At 37.8% G+C, this 20,935-nt stretch overlaps 4 protein-coding genes across 6 annotated transcripts; 3 read left to right on the top strand and 1 right to left on the bottom strand.

The window, feature by feature from the left end:
• The first annotated feature begins 1,494 nt into the window (after positions 1 to 1,494).
• Positions 1,495 to 5,190, top strand: LOC6559217 (dihydropyrimidinase). 2 transcript variants are annotated; one of them, XM_001985760.3, is made up of 11 exons: positions 1,495 to 1,615; positions 2,205 to 2,349; positions 2,418 to 2,558; positions 2,625 to 2,674; positions 2,735 to 3,009; positions 3,066 to 3,212; positions 3,346 to 3,584; positions 4,003 to 4,238; positions 4,367 to 4,467; positions 4,528 to 4,897; positions 4,958 to 5,190. In XM_001985760.3, exons 2-11 carry the CDS (start codon positions 2,207 to 2,209, stop codon positions 5,035 to 5,037), a joined length of 1,782 nt encoding a protein of 593 aa, XP_001985796.1. In that variant the 5' UTR covers positions 1,495 to 1,615; positions 2,205 to 2,206; the 3' UTR covers positions 5,038 to 5,190. The 2 variants fall into 2 exon arrangements, with proteins under 2 accessions (XP_001985796.1, XP_032590422.1); XM_032734531.2 differs by having other exon boundaries at positions 1,608 to 1,623.
• An 864-nt stretch (positions 5,191 to 6,054) lies between these two features.
• Positions 6,055 to 8,760, top strand: LOC6559594 (dihydropyrimidinase). 2 transcript variants are annotated; one of them, XM_032734532.2, is made up of 11 exons: positions 6,055 to 6,119; positions 6,375 to 6,514; positions 6,583 to 6,723; positions 6,781 to 6,830; positions 6,891 to 7,165; positions 7,230 to 7,376; positions 7,492 to 7,730; positions 7,814 to 8,049; positions 8,111 to 8,211; positions 8,274 to 8,539; positions 8,604 to 8,760. In XM_032734532.2, the coding sequence occupies exons 2-10, from the start codon at positions 6,393 to 6,395 to the stop codon at positions 8,457 to 8,459; spliced, it is 1,497 nt and encodes a 498-aa protein (XP_032590423.1). In that variant the 5' UTR covers positions 6,055 to 6,119; positions 6,375 to 6,392; the 3' UTR covers positions 8,460 to 8,539; positions 8,604 to 8,760. The 2 variants fall into 2 exon arrangements, with proteins under 2 accessions (XP_032590423.1, XP_043072288.1); XM_043216353.1 differs by lacking the exon at positions 6,055 to 6,119 and adding an exon at positions 6,240 to 6,244 and having other exon boundaries at positions 8,604 to 8,719.
• Positions 8,761 to 9,068: 308 nt separating this feature from the next.
• On the top strand, positions 9,069 to 16,104 carry LOC6559593 (proteasome subunit alpha type-7-1B). Its single transcript, XM_001985758.3, has 4 exons — positions 9,069 to 9,226; positions 15,091 to 15,212; positions 15,272 to 15,501; positions 15,618 to 16,104. The coding sequence occupies exons 1-4, from the start codon at positions 9,142 to 9,144 to the stop codon at positions 16,048 to 16,050; spliced, it is 870 nt and encodes a 289-aa protein (XP_001985794.2). The 5' UTR covers positions 9,069 to 9,141; the 3' UTR covers positions 16,051 to 16,104.
• Positions 16,105 to 17,023: 919 nt separating this feature from the next.
• LOC6560556 (T-complex protein 1 subunit zeta) lies at positions 17,024 to 18,743 on the bottom strand. The gene has a single exon (XM_001985757.2). It carries the CDS (start codon positions 18,722 to 18,724, stop codon positions 17,114 to 17,116), a length of 1,611 nt encoding a protein of 536 aa, XP_001985793.1. The 5' UTR covers positions 18,725 to 18,743; the 3' UTR covers positions 17,024 to 17,113.
• Positions 18,744 to 20,935: the final 2,192 nt, after the last annotated feature.

The following is a 20,935-nucleotide window of genomic DNA, read 5'->3' as shown; positions in this document are numbered from 1 at the left end:
TTAATGAAAAACTGTTTGGCGTTGTCCACAGGGGAGAGTTCTCTAAGCAGAAAATCTAGTTTTACTTATTATTTTAAGACAAAAAATTCTCTTAGCGATACGATTGAACTGTACCTTTAATATAATAAAATTGAAAGCATTAATCGATGCGTTTTAATCTCGGAATGTAAGGATCCTTATATCATAAAAGTGTTTGGGTTCTGAGATGACCACATAATCCTCGAATGCTGAACGATATAAGTCGTCCTTGCCTAGTTTCAATTTGAAGTTGTATAAAAAAGCTTCAAAAAGGCCACTATCATTTTGAAAATAATCTATTGCGGCTATTTGTTTGTTTACATGCTAACCTAAACAATAATCTGTAAAGACCATCATTTTCCATTAACAAACAACATATGAAAAAAAGTGTTTTGTAGAAATAAAGTCATTGTTTATTTTATTTAATTGTTTATTTGCTTAATTGCTTAAAAACTGAAAATTCACAACACATTTACGTTATATACAGTATCATTACCAAAAGTAGCTTGACGTTAAGGCCAAAAGAGCCGGATCAACTTATCGTATAATTTATGCAGCGGATGCCAGGTGAAAACAGCTAGAACACAAGTGGCGAACACAGGCAACAGAAGCAATCACAGCAAGGACCAAATTGTGCTTAGCCAAACGGCTAAATAAGCCAAAAGGATTTCTGGCCATGATGAGCAAAGCATAGTCAACGAGAAAGGAAAAGGGGAACTAGATAGACTTGAGTATTAAGTGGGCAAACTCTAAAGAGTATTAAGTCAATGTCACAGGAAAAGTGGCCCAGATTCGATTTGGATTTTCGGTTACTTGTCGATACGACGAGCATTATGTAGTTTCCATTTTTGCTGTTCCGTTGCAAGCACTGCAATTCCAACTGTTTGCCGCGGCACGTGGGGAGTAGGACGTATGACGTAGGACGTAGGGCGTAGGGACATGCGACCCACATGCATATAAACCTTTCACAGCTGGCGACATATCAGCGTTTTTTTTATGGGCAATGTGCGGTGTTTGGTCCTGGTGCGCTTCCTGTGCACACAAGCAAGCAAACAAAGGGCTATAAAAACGGAGCCACAAATGCGCTTAAAGAAATATATGCTATGTTCTTATATGTAAGTGTGGCCTGGTTGCTATATCTCTGTATAATTCACTTTTTATTCACACACCAGAGCAAAAATTGAATATAAACATAAGTCCCAAACCACTAACAATACGGATTATCGTAGCACAAAAAGTATTAAAATTGGCACTTGTTGTTATGAATGCTCTAAAAGATTATAGACACAAGCTTAAGTCACTTAATAATACTGGCTTAACTGTAATACTTTTGTGCGCTAAACTTTTAAACTAAATTCTTAATGATGCACACAATCGCTTTCTTCAATTTGAAATGTCAGCCGCCTAAAATAATCGTTTGATTTCGATAAGTATCGATGCTTAACTAAACAGCGCCTTAACAGTTTCTTTTAAATTACTGAAGTCTGTTAGCCTTAACATACAGATTCTAGGCTTTTCAGATATTTTCGTTGAAAGCAGTTGTGTCTTGCGGCTTATTTTACCCATAATTAAAACTCCAGAAATTCAAAGTCTAACGGTAAATCAGTAAGAAATCAGTTATAATACATACAAAATAAGAAAAACTGTATCAATTACGTATGAAAAACCAGAGGAATTGTATTTTTTGTCGCTGTGCCTGTATTACGCGTTGTTTTTAATCTTTTTTTTTTTTAGGTATACACATATGTATACTATAAATACCTCTGAAAAGCCATTAAATATACGAATTCATTTTCTAATTGCTAAGCACATATTGAGATTTTTAGCAGTGTGAGTGATAGTGGAAATAGACATGTGCATGGCATTATATATACACATCTAAATTAATTATGTGTATAGTGTAAATCGAAATATTTGCACCGCTTACAGGAGTAGGTCAAATAATCAAGTTGTTGCACTTGTTTGCATATTTTTCTATATGCACCCATATACGGGCAGGTTTCGCAAATTCGATGAGATTACAGTTTGTGTTTTGTTGTATTTTAAGTACGATTGCCGATTGCCGGCTCTAAAGTATTATCTATATATTTATTGAAGTGCAGTTTAAAATGTAGTCAATTATAATAGCTGATAAAAACAAAAATAGCTGATCTTATTTATTATTAAATTGTTAATTAAATGTGCAGCTATGGCAAGCAGTCCAGCGCCGGTTAAAAAGGTACCCATCCACCTGCAAAGCGCCCAGAATCGCGTCTATATCAAAAATGGCGAAGTTGTCAATCATGATAAGTCTTTCAAAGCTGATGTTTACATAGAAGATGGCATCATTAAGTAAGTGACTTATGAAAAGTCCAAAAACTAACTACATTAACTCTAACTTTATTATATTCCCTCTTTAGATTTGTGGGACCAGCTGCTGATATAACGGTACCAGGTGGTGTGCGTGTTATCGATGCAAGTGGCAAACTAATTATGCCTGGTGGCATCGATCCACATACACACATGCAATTACCTTTTTGCAATGCAGTTGCCGTGGATGAGTAAGTATCTGCAGTTTTTATAGATATTTAACTGGGTTTCTTATTAAAACAGTTAATTTCCATTAGCTTTTATCATGGAACCAAAGCGGCTGTAGCTGGTGGCACTACTATGATAAGTGCGTATTTTCTAAAGTATATTTAGAGTCATCAAATCACATTTATTATTTGCCACTTAGTTGATTTTGTAATACCCAACAAAAACGAATCTATGATCGAGGCTTATGATACGTGGCGCAGTTGGGCTGATCCTAAGGTCTGCTGTGATTATGGCCTCCATGTGGGCATTACTTGGTGGTCCAAATCGGTATCGGATGAAATGGCCATACTTTGCAAAGAGCTTGGCATCAATTCGTTCAAAACATTTATGGCCTATAAGGGACTTTATCAGCTGAACGATTCTGATATGTTGGATGTTTTTGAGCGTATTCGAGGCTTGAATGCGGTAGCTATGGTAAGTGGCTATAAAAAGTACCAACTGTGATATATTATCTCTATCTATTTTCTCAGGTACATGCTGAAAATGGTGATATTATTGCCAAAAATGCAAAACGTTTGTTGGCCGAGGGCGTTACTGGTCCTGAAGGACACGAACTATCTCGGCAGGAGGAAGTGGAAGCGGAGGCCGTAAATCGTGCTTGTATTTTGGCTCATCAGGTGAGTTAAAGTATTATTAAAAATAATGTGGATATTGATAAATATCTGAATTGTAAAACTTGCTTGCAAGCTTAAAAAAATTAAATATATTATCCATGCGGTTTATTTATACATTTATTTATTGTTTACCAAGGTTGATTGTCCCCTTTATGTGGTCCACTGTATGAGCAAATCGGCTGGAATAGAAATATCTCGAGCCCGTCAACGCTACAGTGGAAAATATATTTTTGGTGAGACCCTCGCAGCGGCTCTGGGTACAGATGGCTCTCACTATCGCTGTCAGCATTTCGATCATGCGGCTGCTCATGTGCTGAGCCCTCCTCTGAGACCCGACAAGACAACTCCTGAGTTTCTGATGAAGTTGCTGGCTAGGTGAGTCGTACGCAGTAATAGCAATTGACTTAACTCTGACTAACTAAAGTTTGTTCCAATTTTATCTCTACTCAAACATAAAGCGTTCATTAACCTAACTTAAAATTGTTATAATATCCGTGCTCATGCCTCGTATATACTAGCAAATGTTGCACAGATGATGCCGCAGGTGTATTCAGCAAATCATTTGCAGTGCCAGCTTATAATTAAGCCCACCGCCAAGGATTGAATGTAGTCATTGGCGTCTTGAGTATGTTCACATATATTATTACTTACAATATTATCTCACCAACATTTTCGATAACAAACTAAATCTCAGTTCAAATTTAACTAATCCTATTTTTAATGAAACATATATTTATTAATAAGCCTTTTATTAGTCGAAATATATAATATATATTTCTTATTTATTTCTTAGCGATGATTTGCAGACGACAGGCAGTGACAATTGCACCTTCAACAAGAAACAAAAGGAACTTGGCTTGGGTGACTTTACAAAGATACCCAATGGTGTCAATGGCGTTGAAGATCGTATGTCTCTGGTCTGGGAGAGGGGTGTACATTCCGGTTTAATGGATCCCTGTAGATTCGTGGCCATAACAAGCACAAATGCAGCTAAAATATTTAATATTTATCCTCAAAAGGGACTCATTGGTAAGTTTAAGGAAATATAATATAATATAATTTAATTATAATTGTTTTTTATGAAAGACTTGTGATACTTTTAGGAAGAATATACTTGTTTCTAAAATTAATATAATATGTCTTTTATTCCTTTTTAGGTGTCGGTTCGGATGCTGATATTGTTATCTGGGATCCGAAGGCCTCACGCACCATTTCCAAGGATACCCATCATCATGCATGCGGTTTTAATATATTTGAGGTAACTTAACACATATATATCTTCAAGAATTATGATCGTATCTATATATCTATATACTAGGGCATGACTGTTCATGGTGTTCCTGACTTTGTATTGGTTCGTGGACGAATCTGTGTTGAGGATGGATCAGTTCGTGTTGCCGAGGGATTTGGACGATTTATATCCACACCGTTGAGGCCGTCGTTTGTTTATGATAGTATTGAGAGCAAAACGGAGTCCGAAGAGGGACAACAAGTCGAACAACAGAATGGCAATGTGGCCAAAAAGTTAGTCGAGATGGACTCCCACATAGTTACCCAAGAGCCACCCTCTACAATGTTCTCAAGCAACTCGACACCCAATTGCAATAACAACAACAGTAACGTTTCAAATGCTCGTGGACGCGTGGATGGTAAACGGGATCTGCAGGAATCATCCTTTTCCATAAGCGGTGAGTTATCATGTGCTTAAGTACCTTTTCTCTTAATGTTATCGCCTTTGAACTTTGCAGAGGAATTGGACAATTCAAACGTACGTTCATCCATTAAAGTTAAGAATCCACCTGGCGGAAAATCTTCTGGATTTTGGTAGATGGAAACTTACGGAAACGTTGCAAGCTACAGAAAAAGTTCAGTTTTCCTATTTAAATATTGTAACTTATTCATATATATGTATGTGAAATGTAAAACCCACTCCTAAATGATTTTTATAAATAAACCAAAATTGGACAGCGAATTTAACTCAAAAAAGATTGTTTTTATATTTTTAATGTGTTAGAACTTTACTACTATTTGAGACCTTAAAGTATGCTACAATATTTATTGTTGTTTGTTTAGCCAATACACCAACCACCTGTATGTTACTGGTGCGTGCACATGCTAATCTAAACAGCAACTTGAAAGCATGTAATCTTTAGCGTACCTAGGATAACTCATTATTTGTTGTAACTTGATTTGTTTCATCTTGTAGAAATTTTGTAGGGTGGTGTGCGGGTTATCATTGTATCATTCTCAATATGAAAATGTATTGACTGCATAAGTTGGATTCGATTCAAGCATAAATTCGATGGTATACATTCGATAACGCAACTGCAGATCTTTTATTTATGCAACTTACGAAACAACCGTTCTCTTCGGATGCATATACTTTTGGTGACAACATATATATATATTAGTCTTATGAGGTAATTTTGTTGAAAGACGTTGCGCGCTTCTCGGCTTAACACTAATTGTATTTGTTTTTCATATTCTTTAATCTAAGCCACTCTCCATATATAATTATATCATAAAATTCAGATATCTCTAAAAAAGCACATACATAAACACACGTGCTTTGTTTATCTTATACACTTAAGTAACAGTTCTCTCATTTTGCAATAAGCATACGCAATTTAGTATTCTAATCATAAATATCTTAAGCTTATCAGGCATTAAAACTCGCAGCAGTTCTCGGTGTTCTTTAGTCTAAAACACCTGTTATATATTGACATATCATAAAGAGTTTCCTCAAGTGTTTGGCATCTTATCTTAATTTTAGACCCACGTACAGTTCTTTTCAGATAGATAGTCTTTTGACATCAAGATATAAGGCCTAGTCTTTTTAGACACTTCTCTGAAACCAGTTGCGAATAAATATAATTAAAAGTTTTCTGCGGTCTGATAAACTTTTCTGAGGTAAGTCCAATTTTTTTCGATTCGCTTATATTCTTAAGTTAGAAAATGTTCTCCAGTTAGTTGTGGTAGCAGAATATATTTTCTATTCCATTTTTCTGATCTTAATTACAAAACATTTGAAAAAAGTTAGTAACAAAATTGGCATACAGACAAACAAATGCTAGCAAGTCATTAACGGAAACTCGATTCAAACAGAAATCATTGATGTAATATTTAATATTTAGCATCTTATTTTAATTTCAATTAAATTTACAGCTCAATTTTATTACCACAATGGCAAGCAATCCAGCGACCGTTAAGAAGGTGCAGAATCGCGTCTATATCAAAAATGGCGAAGTTGTCAATCATGATAAGTCCTTCAAAGCTGACGTTTACATTGAGGATGGCATCATTAAGTAAGTGATTTTCGTAATATCAAAAAAATATCTGCATTATCTCAAACTCTATTATATTCCCACTTTAGATTCGTGGGACCCGCATCTGATATAAAGGTACCAGGTGATGTGCGTGTTATCGATGCAAGTGGCAAACTAGTTATGCCTGGTGGCATTGATCCACACACGCATTTGCAGACACCATTTGATGATGCAACTACCGTTGATGAGTGAGTATCTTAAGATTTCATTGTAAGTTTCTAATTAATTAATTTCCTTTTGTTCAGTTTTTATCATGGAACCAGAGCAGCAGTAGCTGGTGGCACTACTATGATAAGTGGGTATTTTCTAAAGTGTTTTTAAATACATACAATAATATCTTTTGTTACGTGCTTAGTTGACTTTGTGTTGCCTAAAAAAAAACAATCTATGATCGAGGCTTATGATTCGTGGCGCAGTTGGGCTGATCCTAAGGTCTGCTGTGATTATGGCCTCCATGTGGCTATCTCTTGGTGGTCCGAATCGGTATCGGATGAAATGAGCATACTCTGCAAAGAACGGGGTATCAATTCGTTTAAAACATATATGGCTTATAAGGGAGTTTATCAGCTGAACGATTCGGAACTTCTGGATGCATTTGAGCATATTCGAAGCTTGAACGCCCTTGCCATGGTGGGTTACTAAAAACTGTGTCTATTAAGGTTATTAAGTAATATATTTTTTGCTTATTTCTCAGGTTCATGCTGAAAATGGCGATATTATTGCCAAGAATGAGAAACGTTTGTTAGCCGAGGGCGTTACTGGTCCTGAAGGACATGAACTGTCTCGACAGGAGGAAGTGGAGGCGGAGGCCGTAAATCGTGCCTGTATTTTGGCTCATCAGGTCAGTGAATGAACCATTATCCATACATATTACTAACATTCCCACGGATCACATGTGTATTATTATATGTATACACATTTAAATATATTTTTAATTTTTTCTTAATATATCCAAGGTTGTTTGCCCGCTGTATGTGGTCCATTGTATGAGCAAATCGGCTGGAATTGAAATATCTCGAGCCCGTCAACGGTATAATGGAAAATATATATTTGGTGAGACAGTCGCGGCTGCTCTGGGTACAGATGGCACCCACTATCACTGCCACGATTTCCATCATGCAGCTGCTCATGTGATGAGCCCTCCTCTAAGACCCGACCCGACAACTAAGGAGTTCCTGATCAAGTTGCTGGCTACGTGAGTCGAACGAAGTACTATCAATTGACTTAACACTGACTAACAAATATTTGTGTCATATTTATCTCTACTTAAATCCAAAGCGATTCTCTGCAGACGACAGGCAGCGATAATTGCACCTTCAACAAGATACATAAGGAACTTGGCTTGGGTAACTTTACAAAAATACCCAATGGCATCAATGGCGTTGAAGATCGTATGTCCCTGGTCTGGGAGAAGGGTGTACATTCCGGTTTAATGGATCCCTGTAGATTCGTGACCATAACAAGCGCAAATGCAGCTAAAATATTTAATATTTATCCTCAAAAGGGACACATTGGTAAGTTTTAAGAAATATAATATGTACGAGTATAGCATAATTTTTCCTTTATTATTTTTAGGTGTCGGTTCGGATGCTGATGTTGTTGTCTGGGATCCAAAGGCCTCACGCACCATTTCCAAGGACACCCATCATCATGCATGCGATTTTAATATATTTGAGGTATCTTAACACATATATATTTTCAAGAATACTATCGTCACATTATCGCATCTATATACCAGGGTCTGACTGTTCATGGTGTACCTGACTATGTATTGGTTCGTGGACGAATCTGTGTCGAGAATGGATCTGTTCGTGCTGTTGAGGGACTTGGACGTTTTATATCCACACCAGTTAAGTCACCTTTCGTTTATGACAGTATTGAGCTAGATGAGCGACAAAAAGTCAAACAACACTCTCATATCTAATGGCAAAAACAAGAATGATGCCTTAACTGCTCGCGTTGATGGTAAATGGGACCTGTAGGAATCAATATTTGCCATAAGTGGTGAGTCCAGATACATATGATTAAATATATTTGTTTATAATGGTATCTCTCTTGAACTTTGCAGAGGAATTTGGAAACCGTCTTTTGATCCTTTTGCTTTTAATAAAAATAAATTCTATGTACATAAAATCTAAAGACTTTACTACTCGTGATTTTATATGTCAATGTCAAATCAACCATGTCTAGAAATCAAAATAAACAAGTTACATCCAAATTTTTAAGTACACTCAGCAGTGCTGACACCAAGTCCAACAATCCAACAAAGTTAACAGATAGATCGTCAATTCCACAGAGTCCACAGAAATCGATAGAGGAAACCTCAACCAAGTCAAGGTCGACTCCCCAGTTTAAAGGCAGGTCAATTGAAAATATATCGTCGAGACTGCGAGCTGGAGCTGCTACACTACCCAGAACTATTCAGACCTATAATGTGATATGCAGACGCATTCATCGGCCCTCCGCCTCCAAAAATTTTGACTACCATTTATCTGTGGAGGAAACACATTGCTTTAACGACGGCAACAAACCCATGAAATGTGTGCCTGCTGCTGAGCTACAGCTAATACAAAGTGGCCAGCGTGCCACATACTTGAAAACCCGTTATGAGCATATTCCGGATACTAAATACAACTATCCGGAGTCAACCAATTGGCGATACGGTTGGATCCATCCCCATTATGCAGCCAAGTAAGATTGGGCTTTATAACTTCTATGTTAATGCCAGGCTACTACCTTATTCTACTTTTCGCTTATCGATATGATTGCCACAGATAAGTCGGCAACATATTCAGCATTTCCCTAAAAATAGTAAAATACATTTAAGAATCAACTTTAAGAAGCTCGCTAAGATTTTTATAGATTTGTTTGCCAGCCTCGTCGCTCGTCTGATTGCCAAAGCAACAACTATAAATTGGACTAAGCCCATTAGGACACAGCCTTCCATCCCCTGCCCGTACTTCTTGACTCCTCAAGTTGGTGTCTGCGTTTATTTTTTAATATGCGTGTTGTGTATTGTATTTTGTGCTCGTGGTGCGTCTGGCATTTAAAGTGATCCACAATCTAACTTTGCGCAACTTATTGCAAGTGGTTGCTGCAGCCTTTTGATTGACTCATGAAAGTCGGAAAGTTTTTAATTGTTTTATAACATTTTCTCATAGAACGTTTGAGTTGCATTTAATTCTCTTCGTAAAGACAAGTGCAGCTTTATTTAATTGTGATGGTTGAGCGTCTCCGTATGGTGGCTATTCGGTCTATCCACATTATTGAGTAGAACCACTTTGAATTTGTTCCTTTTTTGTCGTCCTTGTTGATTGTCTGCAATTCATGGCATCTTTCGAATTTCATTGTTGCATTCCCAGCACTTTTAGCTGGACAAACTTAGTCCATCGCTCCATCCACTTACACAGACAGTTGGTAAAACTACTTGGAGTCATCCTTCTAAGCAGTCGCCTCTGTCGTATCCGCCGTCTGTTCCACCTCCGTTCCGTTGTTCTTGCTGAGTTTTGCTTGATTGCAAACAACAATTCTCACTGGGCCCGCAGCTCCCGATGGTGCCAGAAGTTTATTATTATTATTTAGCTTGTTTCACATTTTTCATGCTGTTATTTACCTTTAAACACATTTTGCTTAAGTCTTATTTGTTGCATCGTTTCGAGTTTTATTTGTATTTGATATCATCGATGGCCAAAACTCGGCTATCCAATATTTACACAGTTCCTTAGCTCGGTTCACGGCCCCTTGGGCATGCCATTGATAAATGAAAGAACTTTGGGCAACAAATATCCATTGAACTGGTAAATGAAGTTAGATCTCGCGAAGATATAGCTTTTTGAACTTGTCGAAGTCTATTGAATGGATATCGGGTCACAATTGATTCGAATATTGTTAAGAATTTTTAAAAATTTCTTTGTTATTTTTGATGAAAAATCATGACAATTGCGACCAATACTTTAAGCTTATTTATTTGCAATATGAAAATTGACTAATCGAAAAATGTTCGAAATTGCTTAACTGAATTAAAATTGTTTTGCAGATTGGTAAAGGATAATAAACACAACATTTTAAAAGCAAAACATATTTTTTGCATTATTGCCGCCCATTTTCTATGCTCCGTTTCCAAATTCCATGCCAATTCCGGGGGCAATTGCATTTCTCGAGTAAAATTTCACGAGAATTTATGGTTCAGTGGCTTAGCCGCATGGAGTTCTAAAGTTTTTGCACACTTTGTGGTAACATTTATTTGTTTTGCAGCCCAGCGGTATGCATGATGCCCAAACTGTGTTGTTTATCCGGGTTTTCTCCATTTTTTATTTATCCTTTTTTGGCAATTGCTCAAAACTTATTCGTTTAAATTGTATTCATAATTCTGTTCGCCGGTTGTAAAGTGTGGTTTTTGCGGTTGCCAGGAGAGAGAATCAGAGAAAATTGATTTACTTTAAGTTAACTAATATTAACCGAATCTTTGCTCGTATTTTTCCATTTACTTAATTAATTTTTTTTTCTTCATATTTTTGTAATTTCTTTTACTTTCTCTTCTTATCGCAGTTGTTCGATTTAATTTGAGATGGGCCATTTGAGAGATGCAACTGATGCAACAGCTGCACTCAGAATTTGCTTTCTTTTTTCTTCTCCGGGTTGAGCTAAGATACTTCCATTTTCATTTTAAATTCCATTTGCGATTTTTCACATTTTTTCATTTTCAGGCGACATTTTTATCTATCAATAGCCGCGTAGCTATTTGACATTAATTTGCGCGTCATTTGTCGCCATTTGGCTTTTAGTTCGCATCTCAATAACGCAAATAACGGTTCGCGTCTGCCTGACTGATTGCATGCTGAATGAACTGCACTGCGTTGCACTTTACGCCAAATTGGTTGCACTTTACCGTCGAGTGTTGGAGTTGGAGTCGTAGTTGGAGTTTTATTTAAGCGCACCGTTAAGTGCATTTCTTTTAGTTTAAGCTTTTAGTCGGTGTGTTGGGCAAAAGCCTGGCAATGACAATTGATTGACTGAGAGAAAAGAAGAAATTTTGATTCAACGGACAATTAAAGGATTGGAACAACAATTAAATGCCAACTTTAACATATTTTTACTAATCACTATTGAGATGTGACTAACAGTAAGCTGATTGAAACAAAGCTGACCAAGTCAGCACCTTAACTAAATACAGACTCCGTTTACTGCCGAATTGAATAAATATTTGCAGCTCTTATTAGATTGGGGTATTAGTATGGAGCTTGAGCACACGTAATGAATAACTTTGATAGTTGGTGTCCAACTTGGGGGCAGTTAGCATATTACAGATACATGTCTAGATATTGTGTGCTTTGGTCTTCTGTTCCTTATATAGAGGCTGACTGCAGAGCTGCTTCTTTTGGGGAATTCATCACGTTTGTGTTCGTCAAGTTTAGCGAACGTCGGCGGTTCTTTTATAAACACTCAACGACTTAATAACTGGAAAGTGGATAAGTTCGTTGACACTAAATGGCACTTTAGGGGCAGCTAAGAGACCAGAGAGAGTGAGAGAGAGTGGGAGGAGGAGAAGGGCGAGATCTGAATGCAGAGCAAAGTCAACAATGCTGAGCGTCGCTCGGCTTATTAAAAGGGCTCAGGTGAAATGTCTGGGAGCCATTTCTGCAAGAGCTGGTGAATCTGAATCAGTGTCCGCCTTGCTATGTTTACTTAAGCGGGACACACATACACATACACTGACACTCACACTGACACTCACACACATGCATACACACACACATTTAAAGATTGTCAGGCTGTGTCTGTTGCCCGGGTGATTGTCGCGATGACAGCAACTGCTTGAGACCTGTCCGTGTCTCGCCCTGCTGATGTCCATGTATATGACTACTACTCTTGCTGTATATACATAATATGTTGGTTTTTGGTGTTGGTTGCTCGATTCGATAAGCGTTGCTTTGCATGCTCAAAGGTCATTTGCATTTTGACCTCGTCAGCTGTTTTTTTTTTAATTCTAGCTAAAACGCCTTTAATAGCTTTGGTTTGCTTTAAATAAATGATGAGGGATATTGAATGAAATTGATGAAAACATTTAATTAAATTAATTTAGCTTAAATCTACCTAAATTGTGAATGTGAGATGTGCCATTCAAATTAAATATATATATGCTGCATGGCTACCTTCAGCTAATTGGTTAATATTATTAAACATAAGTTTACTTTACATAAATTCGCTGGTTAACATTCCTTTCGCATTAAGTGTTGGAACATCTGATAAGTTTCCCGCGATAGACTTGCAATTAATAATCAAACTTGTACATATGTTCGACATGTGAGACAAATAACATGCGACCTTAGCTGCAGGGTATGTGGTTGGTTAAGTAAATGGCAAATGCTTAACTACCACTTACCGTTTACAGCTTCACAGTGCTGATCATTAATTTCCAGACACAACAGAAACTGGAGCTGGAGATGGGGGCATCTAAAAAGCGCTCGAAACAATACTCGAAATCGTGTTTATTCACTGTAGCACTCTTAACTTTTATTGGTCTTTAGCCACGTTGGTCTTAACAGCGGCCACGGCACACAACGATGCTACGCTGTAGGGCAGGGGGATGGGCGGGGGCGGGATGCGGTGCTGTACGAGCTGTAAGAAAAACAACATTGAACACCATTTGCCGCTACAAATTAAGCTTCGAGCAAACAAATCGCGTTGAGTTTTCCCCAAGACTTTTCACATTTCCCTGCTGTTTGTTCATGTTGTTGCCTTGTTTTATGTCTTGTCTGCTTCCAACACCGCCCCCTACCCGCTCCCTCATTTACTGCTGCCCTGTGGCAATTTTGTGTTGATAGAAAGAGGAATATTTTCGACAAAATTCGATGTATTCGACTTGTATTTGTGGGGCATGCTGCTTAATCAGATGCTATTGGCAAGTCCTCGCTGCGTATACTTACTTTCAGTTACTTCTTTGTTTTTTCTTATACCTATATATATATATATATGTATATATGTATAGATTGCCTGCGGGGTGCTGTGGAGTGGGAGGTTTGAGTACTGCTAATTAAGCTATGACTGAGAAATGTTTATTTAAATTGCATAGTGGGTTCTATTAAGTGATTAACATTTGAGTCTTGAGAATAATTTGTGTGTATTTTGCAACAAATTAATTACTTAAATGTACTCAAATGCTGAAAGTTTGTTTGTTTGTACTAGCACATGAACACTTCAACAGTTCTATACTTATAAACGTGACATGGAAATTGCAGATGAACTTGGAGACTTCTTGCCAATTAAAAGTTTTCTGGACTGACTACATTTAAAATGGAATTGAATACCTTTCAAAAATTTGATAAGTAAATGATTAATTGCAAGCACCTTGTATTTATGAGTCTTTATTTAAATTTCAAATATATCAAAAGGTTACAAATTTAAATCCATTATTCGATTTATTTCTTTAATTGAATTTTAAATTATTTCCTCCGATAAAGTAAATATTGGAATAACTCAGTTGTTAATGGATATGAAGATTTTAACGCTTATTCAATTACAGCCTCAACGCAAAATCATAAATTTAGCTTGTTAATCAAAATGTATTTGTTGACACTTAATTGATTTTTTATCATTAATTATTTCTTGGAATTTTAATAATATATTTTTAATTTGACTAGTAGTTTACTCGCGTCGAAATTCCGTTTTGAGTGTCAAAGTGAATTTAATTATGCATTTAACATATTTTATTAAATGGAAAAGCCGCTGGCAAATTTAAACTATATTGAAATTATTTAAATTAATTATATTGTTATTGAATTCAATTTATATTCCCTTAGATAAAAATGTCAATTTATACATTTCTTTTGGAACGTGTTTGCTGATTGGATATTTCACGAGGTGAAGCGTTGGGGATGTCCAGACATCAACGCGAGAACAAAATTGGCACGTGTTTAATCCTACTAAGTATGCTGCCAAAACTTTGGATACTGGTCAGAAGGACTTCAGCACACGGTTGTCATAAAATGTTGAATATATATATATATATATATATATATATATATTTAATGTGGACAGCATGCTTGCAGAATACTAAACATTATCAGGATGGTCGGCCGGAAAACTCCTTTGGGAGAGCGGTGTGATGCGGGGCGGGATCATAAACACATTAGCAAAATGAAGCTGTTTCGATTACAATGCTAGAGATTTGCTCTATTGTTATCATTTTTGTTGTTGTGTGGCACTAAATGTGACATGATGACACAATTTGGTTAGCAGCTGATTTGCGCCTAGAAATGGGCTGCAAATGTTTATCTTTTTTTTTGTTGCCAGGTGTGGAAATTTAGTGAATATAAATCTTCGAGATAAAAATGGAATTGCCAGTGGTTTTGTAAGCTGTTTCATTGCTTTTTTTTCCTGATTATAAATACATTTATAATTTTAACTCTCAATAATCTCTTTTCCGAGCACAATAATACTTTCAAAGTCGGTCTGGCATTTGAAATCATATCTTTCCTTATTGTAGACACACAACTTCAACAAAGTAAGACTTTAAAAATTCAAAACAAATGTAAAATTGTATCCATATACGTTAGATAAATCTATAATTTTTACAATGCCCGGCGGTTATGATGGAGCTGTTACATTATTTTCGCCAGCTGGTTATTTGCAGCAAGTGGAGTACGCTCAACAGGCGGTGCAGAGAGGCTCTACTGTGGTAAATTACCATATTTATCTGTTTTTATTTTAATTTACTCTTTCTACTTTACTGTGCAGGTAGCACTGCGCACCAAAGATTGCATTGTGATGGGCGTGGAAAAGAGGGCCGTAGAGCCACTGCAAATAGAGCGTACAGTGAGGAAAATTATAAAACTAGACGATCATCTGGTGATAACCTTTGCGGGTCTAACTGCTGATGCTCGCATCCTGGTGAAACGGGCCCAGGAAGAGGCGCAGAATCATCGACGGAACTTTGAGCGGCCCGCATCTGTGGAGTACATTACACGGTGAGTTATCCTCTGATCTTTCAACGGAACTATATTCAACATGTTCTAAGAACGTTGTATTAGTATTATTATGAGTTAAGTTTGATATATATATCTCAAATAACAATTCCGAATAGTTTTATGGCAAGACTGAAACAGCATTACACGCAGAGCAATGGGCGGCGTCCATTTGGTGTCTCCTGCCTCATTGGTGGCTTCGATATGGATGGCCAGCCGCATCTGTATCAGACCGAACCATCGGGCATCTACTATGAGTGGTCGGCGAATACGACGGGTCGCCTCGGCAAGACTGTGCGTGAGCATCTGGAGAACAACTCTGCTGAAATAGCCAGTGTGTCGGATGAAGCCGCTGCCATTAAGCAAGTGGTGCGCACTTTGGTCATGTCGACCGGTTTGGATGCCAGTTTCTATGAACTGGCTGTGCTGCAGCATAAACAGCCGTTGCAGGTGGTTAGTCCCTCGACGGTGGCTCACCTGGTGCAGGTCATCAAGCGTGAGAATGCGGACAAGGAGGCGAGATTGAAACAGCAGCTTACCAGAGGAACATAAACCAAACATATATATTAATTTTTTTCTTGTTAAGTTCATTTTGCAATATATATCTATATAGGATAAATATATTTATTATCTTTTCGTGTTAAATTCACATTTGCCAGCGGCACAATTTTTAACCTTTCGGCTCGATGAAAACTTAATAACATTTTTTTGTCTCTTTCTCAGCAATTTAATTTGAACCTCTGCCCCGACAAAAGTAATCAGCACGAAAAGTGTGTAAAGTGAGCAAATCACTTAATTTGCCTCAAGGGCATCTTTATGTACAACAGAGTTTTCAAAACGCCGCAATCACTCAATCCCGTCCCGGCAAGTAGACGTCCTGGCTTGCCCTTTGTGATGGCCAGGAAAAAAAAGCGAGTTAAGAACTTTTAAGTGAAAATGGAAATTGAATTTGCGTCGAAGTTGCATACTTGCACACACACACACAAAGACACATGAGTAGCTTGTGGCATGTTGTATTTTTTGCTGCCTTCGATATTTACAGATTTGTATCCCAAGTGCCATTTGTGCAGAGGTTTTCTTGTTTGTTTAGTGTGGGGGCAAGTGTTTCAATCAAATGTGCGCCTTGGGTAATGCCTCGCCTCGTCCTGAACAGAGCCCTCCAGTACGTTGATGAAAGCTATCAGGTAACACAGCCTCCCCATACCAAATACTTAGCCACATACATAAGTGTATTTTCTTGACTTGAGAAAACAATTTGTAAACTGTGATTTTTGTTGCCCAATCTGTAAATATTTTGCTGGGTTATTGGAAATTCCGTGATGGTCTTCCGTGTTATTATTTATTTTTGCCTGCTTCATAGTTCTGGCTGGCTTATCAGGCTTAAAATAATTTAGATACTTTTTAATTAAGAGTTCTGAAAATGGGCTGAACAAGTGTTCCAAGAAGGCAAATACAAAAAAGGTTATAATCCCATTTTTCGACTAATTTTTATAACATTCCAGTTAGATATAATTTGTAAAAAGAATAATTTACTCAGCACATGCTATGAATTTTTGAATCTTTAATAATGTTAATTTATTTGTAATGTTGTCAAAGTAAAATTATGAGTGTTTCCTCATACTATTGGCAATTTCTTGAAGCTAGTCATGCCCGCCTGCATAATCTCATCGGTGAGGAGCAAATTGCACGCAATGACGGAGCACGAGTTGAGTATCAATTTCTTCACGCAGTAATTGTCGAAGATGCGTTCATCCTGTGGATGCATTGATTCACCCGTAATTAAATCCAGTCCGATTAACTTCTTGCTTTCTTTGGCTGCCGTTGTCAGCTTCACAATGGTGTCCTGCACATCGAAACCACTGTTGATGGCCAATGTTTTGGGTATGATGAGCAGAGAGTCGGCAAACAATTGCACACCCAGCTGAGCCTTCCCCATAACCAACTCTTTGAACTTGACCAGCTCATTGAAAGCGTGCAACTCAAAGGCTCCTGCACCGGGCACCAAAAGGCCATCTTCAATGGTATTCTGTATGGCATGAAGTCCATCCCGAATGGCATCCCTCATGGTGTTCGTTTGATGACCAGTCGGAGCTCGAATTAGAATTGTCACCGAAGTGGGATTGCGACACTGCTTTACAAAAGTATACTTCGTTTCGCCCACATGCTCTTCGTACACCAATCCAGCATAGCCCAAATGCTCCTCACCTAGATCTTCCAGGGAATTCAGGGCATCTCCGCCACAGGCTCGAATCAAACGCTCCAAATTCGCTCTCTTGGCACGGCGCAGGGCGAGAATGCCTGCTGCCGAGAGTGCCTCCAGTGAGGGAATATCGATGCCCTTCTGGTTGATGACAACAAAACCCCGTTGATTATCTGTGCACAGTTTGCGCTTCAGCTCGATAATCTTCGCAACACGCAGATCAATGAAACGATGCTCTTCCGCCACGCATTTTTCACAATTCTCAGCTTTGTTGTAACAGAAACTGGAGTTCACGTTGGTCTTCTCCAGCTCCAAGGACACATTGCATGTGAGTATATAAACATTTGTCAAATAGTTTGGCATATTAGCATGTCTCCCACCATGATCCAGTACTAATCCATCTACCAGCTCTGTGTCCATCGTTGTGTACTGTCTCATATCCATGAGCTCAATCATATTCAGATCTAATAGATGGCTCCCATCGGGACGAATGGCCAGCACGGCATCCACACAAATGTTGGCCAGCAAATCCGCCAGACTCGCATCCACTTTGGTCCTCAAACTACTCTGTGCGATAGCCAGAAGTATATCCCTCTCAATCTGCACAGGTACGCAGACCGATTGCAGCAGCTTGATGGCCTTATCCTTGGCACGCATGATACCATCGGTGAGCAGTCGGGGATGCAGTCCCTCCGCTATCAGCAGCTCTGCCTGCTTGAGCAGCTCACCAATCAGCACCACAGTCGATGTGGTGCCATCGCCAGTGGCAGCGTCCTGGGCGGTGCTTGCACGGGCAATCATTGCTGCCGTTGGATGAGAAAAGCTCATCTCATGCAGAAGCACATTACCATCCTTTGTGATCTTAATGTCACCAGCCGGCGAGATGAGCATCTTAGTGGTACCCTTAGGTCCCAGATTGGTGGCCATCAGGCGCTGCAGACCCATTGCTCCCGTGATGTTGATGGCTAACGCTTGTGCGGCACGAGCTATCTCAGCCTTTGGATTTAAAAGACTGATACTTGCCATTGTTTTTTTATATTTTCAAACTTTTTATTTACTTTTACTTGAAGTTTTTGATCTGAAAACGATTTAATGTAAATCAGCGCAGAATTTCAAAGCAAATGAAAATGAACAATAAATCAGCGCATGCTTACTTTTTATATAAAATATTATTTATGACGTTTGTTAAACACAAAAATTAGTCAATCGAATAATGCGATAGTTATGTTGGTTGATTAACAGCTTTTACTTAAACAAATTGCCAATGTATTTCTATCATTGACGTCAAATTAAATATTGTGCAGCGCTTTATAAAAATCTCTGCTGCTGTCTACTGATTTCCAATCATAATTTTATTGCAGCAAGTTGCAATTCATAGAACTGTTTTTACAGGAGTCGAGCGTACTGTGTGGGGTCCTGTGGTTCTCTTTGCCAAACCAATAAGTCATGCCTTTATTAATATTTACAGGCTTCCTACGTCGCCCACTTTTAAGTCCCTGCCACTTGCCACTCGAGGGTCCTGAGCTGCTGTGCACTGCTCTTGCTGCTGCTCCATATACCCAAAGCGGCTTTTTGTTGCTCATTTTGCTTTGCCAGCTTTTGCAGCATTTTCTGTTCGGCCCTCCTGCCTCAGCATTCTGTACTTTTCACACTTAATTTCATTAAGTAATTTTTTATACTGCAACTTTTATTGAGTTTTAAACTGGCAGAGCGCATAATGCGAGAGCCAAAGCATGGGATGTGAAACAGGCAGAGAAAGAGACAGCTAGACAGGGAGGAAGGGAGACAGCAAGTGTCTCATTTTGTTTAATATTACAATTGAGCTGTTGTGCTTGTTGCTGACTTTATAGCGCATACGCCATGTGTTTTCCAACTTTTGGCATTGTTCTATGCTGTTTTTTGCTTTGTTCCATTTGCTTTTGTCCCTGCAGCAGTTTCCCGTTTGCATTTTACTCATCTTACGCCCCTTTGTGTGTTGCCACTTGTTGCACTCACTTTTGTATTTGAATTGGTTTTTGTTTTGTTGTTCGTCTTCTTTCTTTTGGTTTCGGTGTCACTTGGCTTTCTTTACGTTTATTCATTATTTAAGGGTTTTTTCAATCAAACAATTCGCATTGTTCTCTTAATTTATTTCAGGACTTTGAAAGCAATCAAATAAATTAAAAAGTTTATTTCTTGGTCAAGTTATGTGAGCACTTGAGTAATTGCTTGAATACTTATTATTATTTGTGCAAATAAGCAGTCTTTCTAGTACAAAGGACTTAAAATGTAGATAATTGATGTGTACACAAATTATGCAATATGCTAAACCAATATATATGCCATAACAATGTCAAAGATTTTACAAAATACAAAATATATGTAATTTTTTTTTAAATCTAAAACTGAATGCAACGGTTCGGAATTTTCCCGATGTAATCCTTGTCGAGTAAAAAAGAATGTGACATTTTTGATATTCTGCATCTATAAAATTATTGAAAAGGGTAGCATAAAGTTGTGAATGAACATGCAGTGTCAAGGTTGAAAAAGTCTACAATTTTATAAATATACATTTATATATAAATAAATTTTCATTTTAAACACTAAATCTTTGTATTTCGTTTTAGTTATATTTGAGTTGCTTTACAGAGCATACCCCACTCATGCACTGCAGTCCAGCTGTGCATTCTGTTGTTATGATTGCGAATTGAAATTGAATTTTAGAGATTCCCAAAAACAAAGGGAACGGTTTTCTGCATTGAGGTCTCTTTTTTAATCAACGAAAAAGAAAGATATTTGAGAGTTGTATTTCCATGCAAATACAAAAAATATTCGATTTATGCCTCACCAACCCTTAGGCATCGTTTTTTGTGCACTGCCTCCATCCAATATTTACAATTTCAGTTGGTTCTGTTGCCAAATATTAGTTTCAGTAGTTGGAAAGATTTTGTTTTCTTTAGAGTTAGGAACACGAATCTGATAGACTTTATGATGAGAGCACTTGTAAAACTGATTGCATAAATAATATTAATTGCTTAAATTAACCATTAGCTCTGGTTACAGTTTATAATTAGGCCATGATTTAAATACTTCAATTTCCATCGAAAACCCTTTGACGAGTAGGCTTCACTTAGGTCAAGTTTTTGACGACTTTTGGAGTAGGAGTGTCGAGTGCCTAGGATGGTCCCTCAATACAATTGGCGGCTGACCAATCAGCGATTTATAGCAACCGCTGCAAATGAGTTAAGTTAACTTTGT

This window comes from Drosophila grimshawi, unplaced genomic scaffold, assembly GCF_018153295.1.
Source record: "Drosophila grimshawi isolate 15287-2541.00 unplaced genomic scaffold, ASM1815329v1 contig_1367, whole genome shotgun sequence".
NCBI classification, from domain to species: domain Eukaryota; kingdom Metazoa; phylum Arthropoda; class Insecta; order Diptera; family Drosophilidae; genus Drosophila; species Drosophila grimshawi.
The sequence above is the reverse complement of the archived record's forward strand: the minus strand, read 5'-3'. Positions and strand labels throughout refer to the sequence as shown.

What these genes read in the sequence shown, in the direction of transcription:
- LOC6559217 (XM_001985760.3), top strand. Translation starts at nt 2,207, where the DNA reads ATGGCAAGCAGTCCAGCGCCGGTTAAAAAGGTACCCATCCACCTGCAA. An exon ending in ATAGAAGATGGCATCATTAA is followed by an intron (nt 2,350 to 2,417) that starts GTAAGTGACTTA and finishes TTCCCTCTTTAG; the next exon opens with ATTTGTGGGACCAGCTGCTG. An exon ending in GCGGTTTTAATATATTTGAG is followed by an intron (nt 4,468 to 4,527) that starts GTAACTTAACAC and finishes TCTATATACTAG; the next exon opens with GGCATGACTGTTCATGGTGT.
- LOC6559594 (XM_032734532.2), top strand. Translation starts at nt 6,393, where the DNA reads ATGGCAAGCAATCCAGCGACCGTTAAGAAGGTGCAGAATCGCGTCTAT. An exon ending in ATTGAGGATGGCATCATTAA is followed by an intron (nt 6,515 to 6,582) that starts GTAAGTGATTTT and finishes TTCCCACTTTAG; the next exon opens with ATTCGTGGGACCCGCATCTG. An exon ending in GCTTGAACGCCCTTGCCATG is followed by an intron (nt 7,166 to 7,229) that starts GTGGGTTACTAA and finishes CTTATTTCTCAG; the next exon opens with GTTCATGCTGAAAATGGCGA.
- LOC6559593 (XM_001985758.3), top strand. Translation starts at nt 9,142, where the DNA reads ATGAGCATATTCCGGATACTAAATACAACTATCCGGAGTCAACCAATT. An exon ending in TGCAGAGAGGCTCTACTGTG is followed by an intron (nt 15,213 to 15,271) that starts GTAAATTACCAT and finishes TTTACTGTGCAG; the next exon opens with GTAGCACTGCGCACCAAAGA. An exon ending in TCTGTGGAGTACATTACACG is followed by an intron (nt 15,502 to 15,617) that starts GTGAGTTATCCT and finishes AATTCCGAATAG; the next exon opens with TTTTATGGCAAGACTGAAAC.
- LOC6560556 (XM_001985757.2), bottom strand. Translation starts at nt 18,724, where the DNA reads ATGGCAAGTATCAGTCTTTTAAATCCAAAGGCTGAGATAGCTCGTGCC.